This window comes from Lipotes vexillifer, unplaced genomic scaffold (genome assembly GCF_000442215.2).
Source record: "Lipotes vexillifer unplaced genomic scaffold, Lipotes_vexillifer_v1.1 scaffold1007, whole genome shotgun sequence".
In the NCBI taxonomy this organism is placed as follows: domain Eukaryota; kingdom Metazoa; phylum Chordata; class Mammalia; order Artiodactyla; family Lipotidae; genus Lipotes; species Lipotes vexillifer.
The window spans coordinates 833,065-848,940 of record NW_006782358.1 but is presented as its reverse complement, the minus strand read 5'-3'; the positions used below and the strand labels follow the sequence as shown (position 1 = coordinate 848,940).

Below are 15,876 nucleotides of genomic sequence, written 5' to 3'. Positions count from 1 at the left end.
TAATAATGGTTACCCCCTCCCCTGTTTTTTTTAATCTGAAAACTACCACTTGTTCACATAATTAAAACTATTGCCAGGGTGAACAGCTCTGTATTTGTTACAACATTAAGCTTTATTATTCAAATAGGTATTATCCTCTTAAATAGATATCTACAAGTACAAGCTGATAATCATTGCAACTTGCATTATGGCAAAAAAAAATTCCTTGGAACTTCATTCATATGCATCATGATTCCTAGAACCTTTGATTTTGGACACTGAAATAATGACCTTCTGGGCACCCCCAAAATATTCTCGGATAGATAAAAATTTAGATGAAAGCCAAATGGATTGAAGGAAAGAAACAGAAATAGTAATGGAAGAATGCCCCTGGATAGGGGAGGGGTTTTTTTCTCTCCATTTTATGAATTTTTCATTTTTCTACTTTATAATCAAGAAAAAAGTAAACATTTTAGAAAGATGGAGGGATGGATGCAAAGGCATTTAGAGAGTGCAGATTCTCTGTCACTATGTACTAAGGCAAGTTTAACTTATGTGTGTGTTTACTTGTTTATCACTAATTTTCTCCACCAGCCCACATTCTATTGACCTGTAGTATTCACTGCCATATCCCAGTGCCTAACATAATAGGTGCTCCGTAAATATTTGTTTAATGAATAAGGTATTAACCCAAATATCTTTATTTTCCTCTTTTTTATTTCTTAAACTTCAGTGGGTACAATGGCCATGTAAGGAATAGTAAGAGCCCCAGACAAGGCTGGATCTCCAGATTACCCCTCTCCAGGGACTGAACAGCAGGACAGTTGAGCACTAGTATAGTACAGAGGTCAGTGTGCTAGCACTGGTGATGTCTGTAGTAGCTTATTCCATTTATATGTCCTGAACTGGGTAACAGAATTCCAAAACATGGTGAGAAATGGGGCAGCTCCAGGTGTAAATTATGGCTAAAAACAATACATTATATAGAATTATGTGTATATAAGAAACACACAATTTGACCTTTTTCATGTGTTATGTATCTTTTGCATCACCTTGCATAGCTGTTCCTGATCAGCTGAGTGAATGACATTTCAGCATCAATTCTCATTGGTTTTTTGGGGGTTTTTTTTAACATTTTTATTGGAGTATAATTGCTTTACAATGGTGTGTTAGTTTCTGCTTTATAACAAAGTGAATCAATTATACATACACATATATCCCCATATCTCTTCCCTCTTGTGCCTCCCTCCCTCCCACCCTCCCTATCCCACCCCTCTAGGTGGTCACAAAGCACAGGGCTGATCTCCCTGTGCTATGCGGCTGCTTCCCACTAGCTATCTATTTTACATTTGGTAGTGTATATATGTCCATCAATTCTCATTGTTTTTTTAAACAATATGTACTTACTGGGGGGAAAAAAAGCCATGGTAAATTATAAAAATGACCCTTAAGAATAGTTACATTAATTTTAGAGATTATTGCACAACGTCTGATGCTTTTCCCATGGTCTTTGTAAAAAAAAGGGCAGGGGGAGGGCTTCCCTGGTGGCGCAGTGCTTGAGGGTCCGCCTGCCGATGCAGGAGACGCGGGTTCGTGCCCCGTTTCGGGAAGATCCCACATGCCGCGGAGCGGCTGGGCCCGTGAGCCATGGCCACTGAGCCTGTGCGTCCGGAGCCTGTGCTCCGCAAATGGGAGAGGCCACAACAGTGAGAGGCCCGCATAACGCAAGAAAAAAAAAAAAAAAAAAAAAAGGGCAGGGGGAGCAAATGTATAATCATTGCTCTGGCAGACTCTTTCAAAAATAAATATATATGAAAATGCACTCTTACAGTTTTCTATTAGATTTCTTCTTGAAATTGCATAATTTGGATATCTGAGATCTGACATGGTTATGCCATTACGGCAGCTATTTAGCAGAGCTCCCTAAATGGAAGAACTCTATAGATTTTTTTTTTTCAGCATATACACTGATTTACACTTAGTGGTGAAACTGTTACTGACCCTTTAAGTGGAGCTGTCCAAATAGCAATAAATGTCAGTTGATCCTATTGCTGAAACAGGTGTTAGCTGAAGGATCTTGACTAAATCTTCCAGTTAAAAAAGCCATGTATAGTATTTCCTGAACAGTAGTGGTTTCTTGTAGATAGACACACACACACACACACACAATTTCAGATCACTTTCTCACTAAATAAGGAAAACTTGATGTAACTATCTTAGCAGTATTATTGATGTTCCCAGGTTTTTTAAATACTCATTCTGGATTAGTACCTCCATGAAGGCAGGAACTGTGTCTACCTGGTGCCTGGCTGTCTTGCCCCCCGTCAGCATCTGAAGTATATAGTAGATGCTCCGTTAGTGCTGCTTTGGTGAAAGAATAGATAAAATGGAGCATTTGCTGACACTGAATAACATGTGTGTTGGCCTAAATTCTTGGTGGGTGAAATGGGTAATTTTGCTTTTGGGTAATAATGCTGGTAAGAACTTTGATGGATGGTTATGACTTTTCAAAATAGTTTATTTGATTGATTGCCTAGCAAACTTCACTTTCTAATTGTTTTCTGCTTTCACAGGCTGTCATTTTAGAAAATGAAGAACTTCCCAAACTGTTTCTTGATTTCCTAAATGTGCGACATTTGCCCTCTCTACCAAAGGCAGAGAGCTGTGGGTAAGAGTTGTTTACCTATTGGACATGTATCTTAAGTTACTTTTCAATTACTTATTGGCCTAATAGATAACACAGGTGGTGCGGAGGGCCAACCTGGCCACACCCATTCTTTTGGCTTGGGACAGCACTCGCTCGCCCCCTGCTTGTAGTCAAAGGAATTGCTCCTGAGTCTTGTGGCCAGGTGACCAACGCTCATTAATTCAGGTTTAAACTTGAAGAATTGACTTTCTAAATTATACTTTTATATGGAATGGTGTCACATGATGGGAATTATAAATCTAGATAGCTTATTTATAGACTAATGTTTATTTGTGAATACTTGTGCAAAGTCTGTATCCCCTTGGCACATTTATTCATATAATTTTTAAAGCTGTAAATGATCTTAGAAGTGATTTTATCCAACTCGCTTCATTTTAGAGTTGAGCAAACTGAGACACAGGAATAAAGTGGCTTTCCTAAGATCACTTGCCTTGTAGCTGGCAGAGCCCAGGCCTCTGGCGTAAGTTCTTTCCCCACTGTCCTGCTGCCTCTCCCTCAGGAACTTCTAAATGGGGGGCTGCAGATCCTAATCCCTCTCTACCAAGAAACCAGACGTCTGATATCAGCAGCAACTGGGGAAAGTTCTTCTGAAGAATTAACTCTGAAACAAGCCACTCGCCCAGCTCTGGGCACCTGTGTTGATCTGGCCTCCGAAGGCAGTCGGCAACATCTCTTACATGTTAAATCTATTTACAAAGAACCATGTCATCACAAACTCTCTGCAGATCCAAGTTGGGGAGGGGGTTCTATCCATTTTCTTGCTGCCTCCAGACCTGCCTGACTCGCACTAACTACAAGATGTTCAAGCTAACCACACCCAAAGTTGTGTTAAAACCCAGCCATCCGCTGGATGAGAGGCTAACACCTGTCACAGCTCCCTCACCAGCAGTGTTTACTCGGGGCCACTTTTCAGTCACCTCAGAACAAGAATCGTACACCGCACTCACCAAGTCATGTGCGTGGTCAGTGCTTCCTGTTCCAACTTGGTGCATTTGCTGGGTGGTTGGGCTTCATATGTAGTTGTGTATTTTTTAAAAAGAGATAGTGGGAATGAAATGAGTGAAATCTTTTCTCCATTATATAAGTCCAAAAGCAAAACCATAGGATTTCTGAGTCATCTCCAGGAAAATTGAAATTCAAGAATATTGCAGCCTTTGAGTTCCTTAGAATGAGGCATCAGCCACGCTGTGACTCTGTGAAAATACCTAAGTCTCTTTTCAAAATGTCTCCCAATTCAGAGCGCTAAGAATACTGGCTATTTCTTCCTTTGTTGACATAAATACTGACCCAACTTTTATGGTCTTCTTTTCTTTTTTAAAAAAAATTTAGATCTTTTGATGAGACAGAATCTGAAGAGTCAAGGTAAGAACAAACACCAGTCAGTCAGGAGTTATACAAACCAAGAATAAGCTTTTGTTAAACATTTAATTACCATCATCTAATTGTTTCAAGTCAAGGTTTTCTTGAAAACCTTTGCTAGAAAATTGATTTTAAGATGATAAATATTTGATGGGAAGTTACAGAAGTAACCATTCTATTTAAGGCTAGAGGAATAAAGTCCTACATTATTTCATACAAGTAATAAGAATACATTTCATCAATAATCGTACTACAAGATTTTTAAAAAAATCACTTTGCAGCAGTGATTTATGGTATAGATTGTATATCTGCTTCAAATTCCACAAATACATGTTTGGAAGCTGAGCACACTTCTGGTTTGTTCCTCCAGCTCTGCTTGCTATTATTCACCCGCACCGTTAGATACATAAACCTTGAGGTGTCCCCGCACAGCAGTTTGATCCCCTCAAAGCTAGTTTGTAGTGTTTTCTGTTTACCATCGTCCCCTGATGCTGACATGCCTGTTCTTGACCTTTCCAGCAAACTGTCCCACCAGCCGGTGCTGCTGTTCCTCAGGGATCCATACGTCTTGCCTGCAGCCAGCGGTAATCAAACCTGTCATCTGCTAACAGCTCTTTACTGATCTGACCCTACACCACATAAACCACGTTTTTAATACAGGTCTAACAGAGTGACATTGGCCAGGGCTTAATAATCTGCCAATAAACCAGTGCTCTTGGTGTAAGAGACATTCAGAATTTTAATTGGGGCAGGCCTTTCAGGAGGAAATGTAATTTTTTTTCTCTCTTGCCAGGCTGTTTTGAATTAAAGTAATAAGAGGGAAAGGTATTTATTGTCCTTAATTTGGGGGGTGGTGTTATTTTGGCTTCTGCTGGTTTTTATCTAGGGCTTGAATCCAAGGTTCCGGTCCTTTTTTAAAATGCTTCTTTCCAAAAGCTGTGTATATACATTGCATGTGTATCTCCATTTCCATTTAGATTACAGCATCTTTGACAGTCAGATACACATTTTTAAAGTTGTATCTTTAAGTATAATGAATTAATTTAAGCGTAAATGTAATTTACGCCCGAGTCCTTTCTTTGTGCCAAGAAATTTAAATTATTCAGAGTCCCTCTCAAACTATTCTGATATGCAGCTCTTCATGAGTACATTCTCAGACATTAGCTCATTTAACTTCCTTAACAACCTTATGAAATAGGCAGGGCAGGTATCATCATTCACTCCTGAGCAAACTGGGGCTCAGGGAGGTCCCTGATTTGCCCAGTCTCACAGGTCTGGTGGGTGGATCCCTTTTTGCCTAATCTCTCCTTCTGTGCTCTTTGCATATAGTGAATTTTCAGCCTTTGTTTCTGAGAGTAACTAAATAGCATAGCAACTAAATAGCAATAGATAAATTATCTATGGACACCATTCCTACATTCTGACAATAAAACCTTATCACCAGCAAGAGAGAGGGAACTGTTCTCTGGCAGGGATGCTTGTGTGCTCAGATCACACACTTAGCTATCAATTTAAAGAAGGCCGACTAGGACACAGCCCTGCTCTGTTGAGGGACCATTCTAGAAGAAAGCTGCCTTTGCTATACAACCACACACGAATATGGTCTCGTAGTATTTTCGCTATAAAATCCCTTCAGTGAGGAATAATCCCCTTTCTTTAACATTTGCTTCCCATGTGTAAGAAATATGCCTGGTGTGTTAGTTGATATTATGTTAACAAGATGTTACATTTAACAAATATTCATGATGTAACCTAGTCTAGATTAAGTGGGCAGTGATTTTTTTTCCTCAACCAAATGAACTTCCTTTTTTTTTTTTATACAGCAGTTTCTTATTAGTCATCAGTTTTATACACATCAGTGTATACTTGTCAATCCCAATCTCCCAGTTTCATCACACCACCACCTCCACCCACCGCCACTTTCCCCCCTTGGTGTCCATACGTTTGTTCTCTGCATCTGTGTCTCAATTTCTGCTCTGCAAACCGGTTCATCCGTACCATTTTTCTAGGTTCCACATATATGCGTTAATATATGATACTTGTTTTTCTCTTTCTGACTTACTTCACTCTGTATGGGGCAGTGTTTTATGAAGTATTCTTACTAGCTTTTAAAAATGGTTCCACAAGTACTTTCTCCAGGTATTGTTTCTTCTCAGATATTTTAAGCATTTGACTGAAATTCCTATAAAAGTGTAGAGAGTAGAACGATCACTGTGGACTGGAGTAGCCGGGATGCTTTCTGGAAGAGGGCAGATATTTCATGATCCTTAAATCCAATTCATCCAGCTTCTTAAGCAGCATGTGCTGTGCACTTGGCTTGACCACGAAGAACAGGAGGAACTTTCTGGGAAAGAGCCTCAGGGGCGAATGTCTGGAGTTAGAAAGAATAAGAGGTATGGCTCATTGGTAGAATATTGACATAGTTGAACAACTTGCACAGAAAGGGGATTCCTCCTTGAGAGTAAATGTCAATCATGAGTTTGACGTAAAGGACGGAACGAAGTATGAGAGAGCCAGCCACTACATCTCCTTTTGTGGAACTTTGGCTGAGCCCATGTCATAAATCAAATTCCTATTGTCTTAGAAGTGTTATACTAGTGATATATTATTGCAACTCTTTAGCATTTAATTTAAAGATAAATTTTACTTGCATCACATGTTCATGTTCTAAGGCCTCTTAACAAAATGTTGAGCTTTCTGTTCCAGCTACAGAATCTGGAAGTACCTTCACAGATACACTGACACCCATAAAAGTCAGAGGAGTGTCTGTCTTTAAAATTCTGACAGTTAAACACTATCCTCATGTAAAATGTGAAAAATAAAACATTATTCTCTTAGCATATGCTTTTTGGCCTTCATTTTGAGTTTTCTGGGGAATTCAAAATAACTTTGGCTCAGGTCCCCAGCGACTGCAGTGTGGCTAAACTCCGTGGACTTCCCTCAGTCCTCCTCCTTGACCTCTCATTAACTTTAGCCACTGGTGACCACTTTTCCCTCTTTCAAACACCATCTCCCTTTGGCTTTCCCACCTCCCTGCTTTTCTTTCAGGCTCTGGCAGCTCTCCTGAAGGCTGTCCTAGACCCTCTGCTCTTCTCATTTTACTTTCTTTGGAACAATCTCCTTGCTGTGGCCTTGATGGCCTTGAGTATACAGCTGAGTCACAGTACTATTTCTCCATCCCAACCCTCTCTGTGAACCCCAGACTCTCACCGTGGTTGACAAGGCCCCCCGTGGGCTGGCCCTGGCCCACGTGTCTGCCGGGACCCCCTCACACACTCTGGTCCAGCCACACTGCAGTTCTTTCTGGGCCTAAGATGCGCTGAACTGTTTTCCTGCAGGGCACTTGCTGTTTCCTCCTCCTGGAACCCTCTTGTCCTCACACATTGTTGGCCCTCTCCTCTTTCAGGTGCAGCTTCAGGGAGCCTTTGCTGGCTCTCCTTTCAAGTAGCCTCCAAGAGCCCCTCCACCCCCTTACTTTTTTTTTTTTAAGCTTCACAATAAATGTTTATAAAAATAAATGAAAACCAACAAAACCTTTCCCAAATCACATTCCTTCTCATCACCTCTCAAAGGGAAGCAAAGGCAAGGGCAGTTTTTTGAGTAATTTAAGCAGTGATGGTCATTGTATCAAATGATACATGGAGTGAAGCCAAAATCCAGTTTAGAGTGGAGTAAACTGTAACAGATGAGAAAAAAAAAGAAGACCTCTGATTATCTCATCAGTTACTAGTTGGTGGACCTCATTATAAAATATCTCTATTGCATTCACTTTTATCAGAGCGCCCTATTTGCCTCCTTTAGAACAATGATCACAAATTGTGTTGCCTTCTCTCCCTCTCTCCTTCTGTCACCTTCACGCTCTAAATCTCCAGCATCTAGCATATGCTTAGCGCTTGCTGGACGGTGAGCACAGGGCCTGGGCATGCTCTGTTCCCTCTGTGGGATTGCTCTTCATCCAGACACCCTCACAGCTGGCTGTTACACCACTTCACTCAAATGGCATCTTTGCACAAAGGTCCTTCTTAACCTTCCCGTCCCCTATCACTCTCTGGCCCCGTGCCCTGCTTTATTTTTTCTCCTTGCCTTTAAACCACTGCTGTAGAATTACCCAAAGTATTTCATGTTATTTTCCTTTTTGTCCTTTTTGCTGAACTTACTGATTTGGATCAAAATGTTTATACTAAATAAGCTTATGATATCACTAACCTTAAGCAGACTCTTATACTTTGAGTGGTAAAGGATAAATGCATATATGCTGATGCATGTAATATGTCTAATGTGGGCATTTTATTGAAAATTAATCAACAGCTTCATTTATGGCTATTGGTATCAATACACGTCTGCGTGTGAGAAATGTGTTTGGAATTAAAATTAACTTAGCTGAGTCATTGCTTTTGATCAGTATCTAAGTATGTAGGTATAAGTCCACTGCAAACTTTTAAAGATATGTTTTATTAAAAGTTATGTGACTTCATGTTGGGTAAAAGCAAACATTAAGAAATCAAGTGAGTGTCATCAAACAAAAGTAATTGAGTACTTGCGTATTGGAGATATTTTAAAAACACATTTTATTTGTTTATTCACTTGTCTCCCTGACTAGCATGTAAGTTCCGTGGCAGGCACTGTTACTTACTTATATTCCCCGTAATTAGGCAATGCTTGGTATGTGATAATAGCTGGTACTTACCATGTGCCAAGTTCAGGTCCAAGCACTTTGTTTCATTCATCAATTTTTACAACAGCCTGTTAAGTAGGTACTGTTATGAAATCCCTCCCTAGTACCATCAAATCCATCACCACTCTGAACTTGCTCCAGTCGCTCTTTGAATGGCAGCCACAGTCGTCTTTTCAAAACAATTCATTGCTGTCTCACTCTGCTTGAAATCCCTCAGTAGCTTCTCATTGCTTTTCAGATAAAGCCAGAATTCCTGTCCATTCTTACCAGGCTTGAATTGCCCCCCTGCCCTTACAGCCACTCCACTTGCTACCCTAGCCTCAGGCTCCTGCCTGCCACAGACTTTCCACCTGGTCAGCGCCCTCTCCTGAGCCCTCTCCTCCAAGAGCCTGATGAGGTCCAATCGCCCTGTAAGTGGTTTTATGTAGTAGGTACTCTGTAGAGGTTGAATTAATCAGTGAACATATTATTTGGAAGCTCAAAGTATTGGGCCACTTAATTTCCTTATATAATAACTATATCTATTTAAATCCTAGATATAATTATGTGCAGACTAAAGTTTATAAATGAAAATTCTGAACCGTGTGATAGATTGGTTCTCCTGTTCAAGTTATCTGTTCATATTTTACCTGCTGTGATGACTAAACCGAGATACAACATAACATACACCTCTGAATTTCCTTTGCATTTCCTATAAAAATGTAGCTGATTTTTCAAGTTTGACAAGTGTGGCTTTTGTCAGGAATCTGCCCTTTTACGTTAGGAAGGCAGGCCCCTGTCCTCCTGCTCTCTAGAAGCTAGTATAATAGAACAAGCATACTCAAGACAACTTGGATTAAACGCCACTGTAAACCACAGCGGAAAAACTGCAGCAAAGTATTCCCAGTAGAAATCTTGGAATTCCTTCAAGTATATTGAGATTTTGTTAGAAATTGAATTGCCAGTGTAATCCATCTTCCTTGGGAGAAAACATTCAGATAAAGAGCTGGGGCCTAGCAGCATCAACCATTAGAACATCCATCCCTTAAATCAATAAGCTACAAATCTGGCCGTGCATTCCTGCAGCGCCTGGTGGTACACTCAAGTGGCTCTAGGCCGAAGCAGCATGACTGATGGCACATCCGAAACAAGGGTAAACTGTATGGTGATGCAGCTCCCTGAGTTGTGCCTAGGCCTTACCTTGTTTCGTTCTACGAGATGCACGTATGTTTTATTGATGTACATAAGAAAAGCAGTTTTACTTTTGTTTTTCAGATTTTCCAAATGTGGTTATTGAAGGAGTTCTCCATGGGATATTTTACCCTCACCTACAGCCCAGGTAGAAATCCTCCATGGCTAGAAGAAGCTGAAGCAAGTTTCGAAGTCGTAGTCAAGGAAATCGATACCTACCAAATTAACCTAAACTCTATGACATAATGGCTCTCGCTAGTGGTAAAATTCACAGCAGCAGCTTAATTCAGAGCAGGGACATTTCCATTAGAATGGTGCTTTTAAAAATAGAAACTGAACCAGGGCGGTGCTGAGGTTAAGGCCAAGTGTTTAAGAAGTAGAATGTAGCTGCCAATTTAGAAACCCAGGGAAAGAAAAGCTAAAGAAGATCCTTGGGAGCTCCGAGTGTAGCAAAACAGTTACTCTCTGCTTCAGTCACACCATTTGCTAATTGAAAATCTTATCCCGAATCATAGTGAGACTGATCAACTTTGGTAGCTTTTTTGTTCAGATTTTATGACACACTAATCTTTTCATCATGAGATTTTTCTCAGCCAGTGATGGATAACATTCTGAAGTGCTGGCACCAGGAGAGCATCACAGAAACACACTGTGCTAAATGTGAGGAAGGAACTAAACTGGAAATGAAATTATACTGACAATATTAGGGCATTTTTTAAATCATGGCATTTTAATTTACATTACAGTGGAGCTGCATCATATCCAGGGGTTAGCTTCTAATGTCGGCACATCAGATAAAATGGGGTCTCAAGATTATCCTTGAAAGCCCTTTAGAATGGTGCCATATTGGAAATCTCCATCCACGACAGCCAGTTTTTCCTCCAGTGTTGGAAGAGGTAACTGTCTCTTCCGTTGAAGAACAATGGAAGTTGGTGTTTAGGGGCTATTTTGTAGAAAAAAACACATAACTTTAAACACTAGAATGATACTTAGCCTTGCAAGATGCTTGCCCTCTAAGAGACAAATATGAACTTACAGTGACTGAGGGAACGCCAGACTGACAACACTCATCTTGGTTTACTTGAGGGCATCCATTCATTGAATAGGTGGTATAATTGCCAGATTGATTGTTATTTTCCTTATTCCTTATCATTTCCTTTTCACTGATCTCATGTACTGAATTAAATGTGTTTATGATATAACTCCACTCTACATCTTACGGACATTCAGATTTTGAGTAGTAAAGGATAAAAGCATATATGCAGCCTGTATATATGTGCCATATTTGGACATTTCCTTGAAAACCAGTTAATAGCTAGCCTATTTATGGTTATTAGTTAATAAGCTTCTGTGTGGGAGAAAAATATTTAGATATAAAACTAATAATTAAATCATGGTTTTTGATTAGGATATAAATATACAGGTTTAAAGCTTGCTGCAGACTCTTAGAGATTTATTTATGATATATGTGTTACTACATGCTGGAAATAAGCAAGAACTAAATAATCAAGTGTCATCAACCAAAAATGACTGAAAGTCAAGTGTTGGAGATATTTTTTAAATGTTTTTGTTATTAGCTATTTTTGAGTTAAATAAAAATGAAGAACAAGAAGTGTTTGGATATGTCTTCTACTGCCAGGATTTTATTGGAAACATAAATTGTGTCTTGTCTCTTTATACGCACACACACACACACACACACACACAAACAAACCTTCTCACATATTCATATAGACATTTATTTCTAATCTGACAAGGTAACTGTTAAATTACCTCATCTATTAAGCCAATAGGTACTCATTAAGTAGTTGATTTACCAAGATAGTGAGGGTTTTTAAAAAAAATAAAGCCCAAGAATCTTTGGTAGCACACTACTCAAGAACTTTGGTGGCACTACTACTCTTTTTTGAGAATTAAATTTTTTTTTTTAGTGATGACTTTCATTTCTAATTTTTATTTAAATGTTTAATATTCCATTTCAATTCCATTGCAGGAAATAGAAACCACAATAGGTATTTTAAGCAGAATGGAATAATAAGAAGCAGTGCTTACCGAATCTTTTGGAAGGATGAGGGGAATGAACTCCTGGTGGGTCTCTAGGCACAACTTCCAGAATGCTCCAGCAATTTCCAATACCTGCCTGCCAGGGGAGCTACAGCCTCTGTCTTTATCAGGAATTCAGGGAGCTGGGAGGCTGCTACTGAAGGTATTGAAGTCAAAACCAGCACATATAGCTTCGATCCAGGGATCAGCATGTAGGATCAGGAGGTAACTTACTACCATAACTACCTCATGGCAGCACCCAGGAAGCTGGTGACTGGGCACTAGAACAAAGTGTTCAGCTGTCACCACCTATACCACAGTTGCCTCTCAACGCCCATGACTTTGCTTGTCAGCAACCGCAGCCTAAAGCAGCAGGAAGATGGCATTCACCCACTTCCATCTTTTACAGCTCCTGAAAGCACATGCAATTGGCAGAACCTTATTCTTGATCCCCAGCTTCAAGGGAGTCTGGGAAGGAGTTGGAACTTTCTGGTCTCAGCACCTCAGAAATGCACATTGGAAAGAGGATGGAATATATTTCCACAGTCAAAATTTTAATAAAAACATATGAAAGGATATATAAAAAGAAAAGTCCTCTCCCATCCTGTCTCCTAGATTCCCAGTTCCCCTCCCAGAGACAACCACTGTTCTTGGTTTACATGTATACTTCCAGAGATATTTCATCCACATGCAAGCAAATAATGTATATTTAGTGTACATATATTCCATTTCCCCTTTTTTATGAAACATGGATATTTCAAAGCATGGATTCATAGCCAATAAAGAAGTAAAGAGTAGAGGGAAGAAAACAGAATAAAGAAGAGGAAAAGAAATCCTCATACCACTTAAGCCAGGATGTGGGGACAGCCCTCACACTCCCTTATCCCCCAGTTCTTGGATTTGATGGTTTGCCTGGGGCTGATCTCAGAATGTCCCCCAGTTGCTGTTGTATGCAGAGTCTTTCTCAGGCCTAACCTCCATCACCTGGCAAATTTGCATATGGCAGCCCTGGTGTCCTTTCTCCTGGTGTCCTCCTCCTCTCCCCCATTTCAAACAGCGGGCCATGTATACAAATGGCATCAGTAACACTGTGACTATCCCCACATGGTAAATTCTTCAGTCATTTCACTTTGAAAAGTATAGAAATCTCACAATCACAGTTTAGGAATAACAAATGGCTTTCATCTCATTTGTCAACTCTGATCAATTGATAATGGCTCATAAAGCACTCAGGTAAGGATTCTGACACACCGATTTGAGTGGATACTATCCAAAGAAAGCAGAAAATAACAAGTGTTGACAAGGATGTGAAGACTTTGAAACCTTTATACATTGCTGGTAGGAAGTAAAATAGTGCAGCCTCTGTGGAAAATGGTATGGCAGTTCTTAAAAAAATTAAACATAAAATTACCACATGATTTAGCAATTCCACTTCTGGATATATACCCAAAAGAAGTGAAAGCAGGGACTTGAGCAGTTATTTCTACACCCAAGTTTTTGACAGCATTGTTCACAACCAAAAGGTGGAAGCAACCCAAGTGTCCACTGATGGATGAATGGATAAAATGTGGTCTATACATACAGTGGATTATTCAGCCTTAAAAAGAAAGGAAATTCTGACACCTGCTACAACATGGATAAATCTTGAAGACATTATGCCAAGTGAAATAAGCCAGTCACAAAAGGATGACTACTGTATGATTCCACTTATTTGAGGTACCTAAAATAGTCAAACTCATGGAAACAGAGTGGTGGTTGCCAGGGGCTTGGGGGAGGGGAAAATGGGGAATTAGCATTCAGTGGGTTTCAGCTGGGGAAGATGAGAAAGTTCTGAAGATGGATGGTGATGGTTGCACAACAGTGTGAGTGTACTTAATGCTTCTGAACTATACAGGTAAAAAATGGTAAATTTTATGTCGTGTAATTTTACTACAATTTTTTTAAAAGCTTTTTTAAGAAAAGGATTTTGAGTGAATACAGGCTCAGTGAGTAAGAGTATAGCAACCAATTAGTGATATTTGTCTAGGATGCAGGAGGAGTTTGGGCAGACATACCAGGTGCTATTCTTGTATCCCTGACAACCTCTGAGATTCTAAACCAATAGTTCCAAACTAGAGATGTGCATCAGAATCACCTAAAACTCTGAATCAATAAATCTGGGCTGGGGTCTGTCCTTGGGTACTTAGAGAAACTTCTCAGTTGATTCTGATACACACATAGGTTAGGAACCACTGTTTGAGGAATGTGAGAGATGGTTTATGAACTCCCCTTCTTTGGTGATTATTGGCTTTCCTACCTCCTGCAGAATCTACTATGAAAAGAATGGCAGTTCAACTCTCAGAGAGTTGCATGTGGCCATGGGGAGAAGGGACTTGTCTTAGTCCATTCTGGCTGCTCTAACAAAAATACCATAGACTGGGTGGCTTATAAACAACAAACATTTATTTCTCACAGTTCTGGAGTCTGGAAATTGCAAGATCAGGGCACTGGCACATTTGGTGTCTGGTAAGGGGCTCTCTTTTTCACTGTGTCCTCACATGGTGGGAAAGGCACCAGGGATCTCTATGGGGCCTCTGTCATAAGGGCACTAATCCCTAATCACCTCCCAAAGGCCCCACCCCCAAACATCATCACATAGGAGATTAGTTTTCACCATATGAATTAGGAGGGGGTGGGGGGAGCAGACACAAACAGTCTATAGCAGGACTCTTTGAAGAAGCAGCAAGGATGATAGACAAGTTTGGGTAGTGGTTTCAATAGACACCCTATGTGAATATATATTCATTTACTCATCCACTCATTCAGTGAAATGCATTTGAGATTTCTTGCTGCACTAAGGTATGGTGTTAGTTATCTAAAAATAGAGGGCTTCCTTGGTTGTGCAGTGGTTAAGAATCTGCCTGCCAATGCAGGGGACACGGGTTCAAGCCCTGGTCTGGGAAGATCCCACATGCCGCAGAGCAACTAAGGCCGTGCGCCACAACTACTGAGCCTGTGCTCTAGAGCCTGCGAGCCACAACTACTGAAGCCCGCGTGCCACAGCTACTGAAGCCTGTGCACCTAGAGCCCATGCTCTGCAACAAGAGAAGCCACAGCAATGAGAAGCCCTCACACTGCAACAAAGAGTAGCCCCCACTTGCCGCAACTAGAGAAAGCCCATGCGCAGCAACGAAGACCCCATGCAACCAAAAATAATAAATAAATTTATTTTTTTTAAATAAAGAATAGAGACAAAGTCCTTGTTTTCTGGAATTTTTGGCCATTTACTAGGGAATGTCTTTCCATTTAACTGAATTGGATGTAGAGTTCAGTGATTAGGACTATCTTCTCCAGTCTCTACTCAGCTTCAAAGCAATCACTTTCATCTTGGCTTTGTTTTGGTTTTCATCCTTGATGATAATTATAGATTTTGAATTCAGCAGCAGAAACCCAGGGAAGTAGCAGACACTAACTCAAAGCAGAAAATTCTGCAACATTTATGTTTTCTGTCCATACAGATGCAGAGTGACGGTCTGGATTGGTGATGAGGGTGAAGAGGTATTTATTTTTGTGTGAAGGGGAGGAGGGTACATTGAAATGTTAAGCCTTTGGAGTACATGTAATTGACTGTAGAAAATTTTGTTTTATATTCTCAGAGTATAATTGTAAATCTGACCCATACAATGTGAAACACTTTCTGCCGCCTTCTACTCTAACATCAGCCATGGTGCCATCAACAGTGTCTCCAGCCCTGGTATTCTCTTCACTTAGATGCTGTTACGTAGTGAGCTCCTCTGGGCGCCACATGTTGTGAGACTAAGGCCATTATAACTGGACAAAGTTTTTACAAACCTTTATAGAAGAAGAAAGCAAAGATCGGAGTGACTAATAAGTAGCTAACATGATAAAGCACTAATTTGGGCTAAGTTCTATCCACAGATTATCCCATTGAAGCCTCACAACA

At 40.2% G+C, this 15,876-nt stretch overlaps 1 protein-coding gene across 1 annotated transcript; it reads left to right on the top strand.

Moving 5' to 3' along the window:
- Positions 1–2,545: 2,545 nt before the first annotated feature.
- LOC103089351 (uncharacterized) lies at positions 2,546–11,497 on the top strand. Its single transcript, XM_007455254.1, has 4 exons — positions 2,546–2,647; positions 4,016–4,048; positions 4,565–4,629; positions 9,975–11,497. The coding sequence occupies exons 1-4, from the start codon at positions 2,605–2,607 to the stop codon at positions 10,134–10,136; spliced, it is 303 nt and encodes a 100-aa protein (XP_007455316.1). The 5' UTR covers positions 2,546–2,604; the 3' UTR covers positions 10,137–11,497.
- Positions 11,498–15,876: the final 4,379 nt, after the last annotated feature.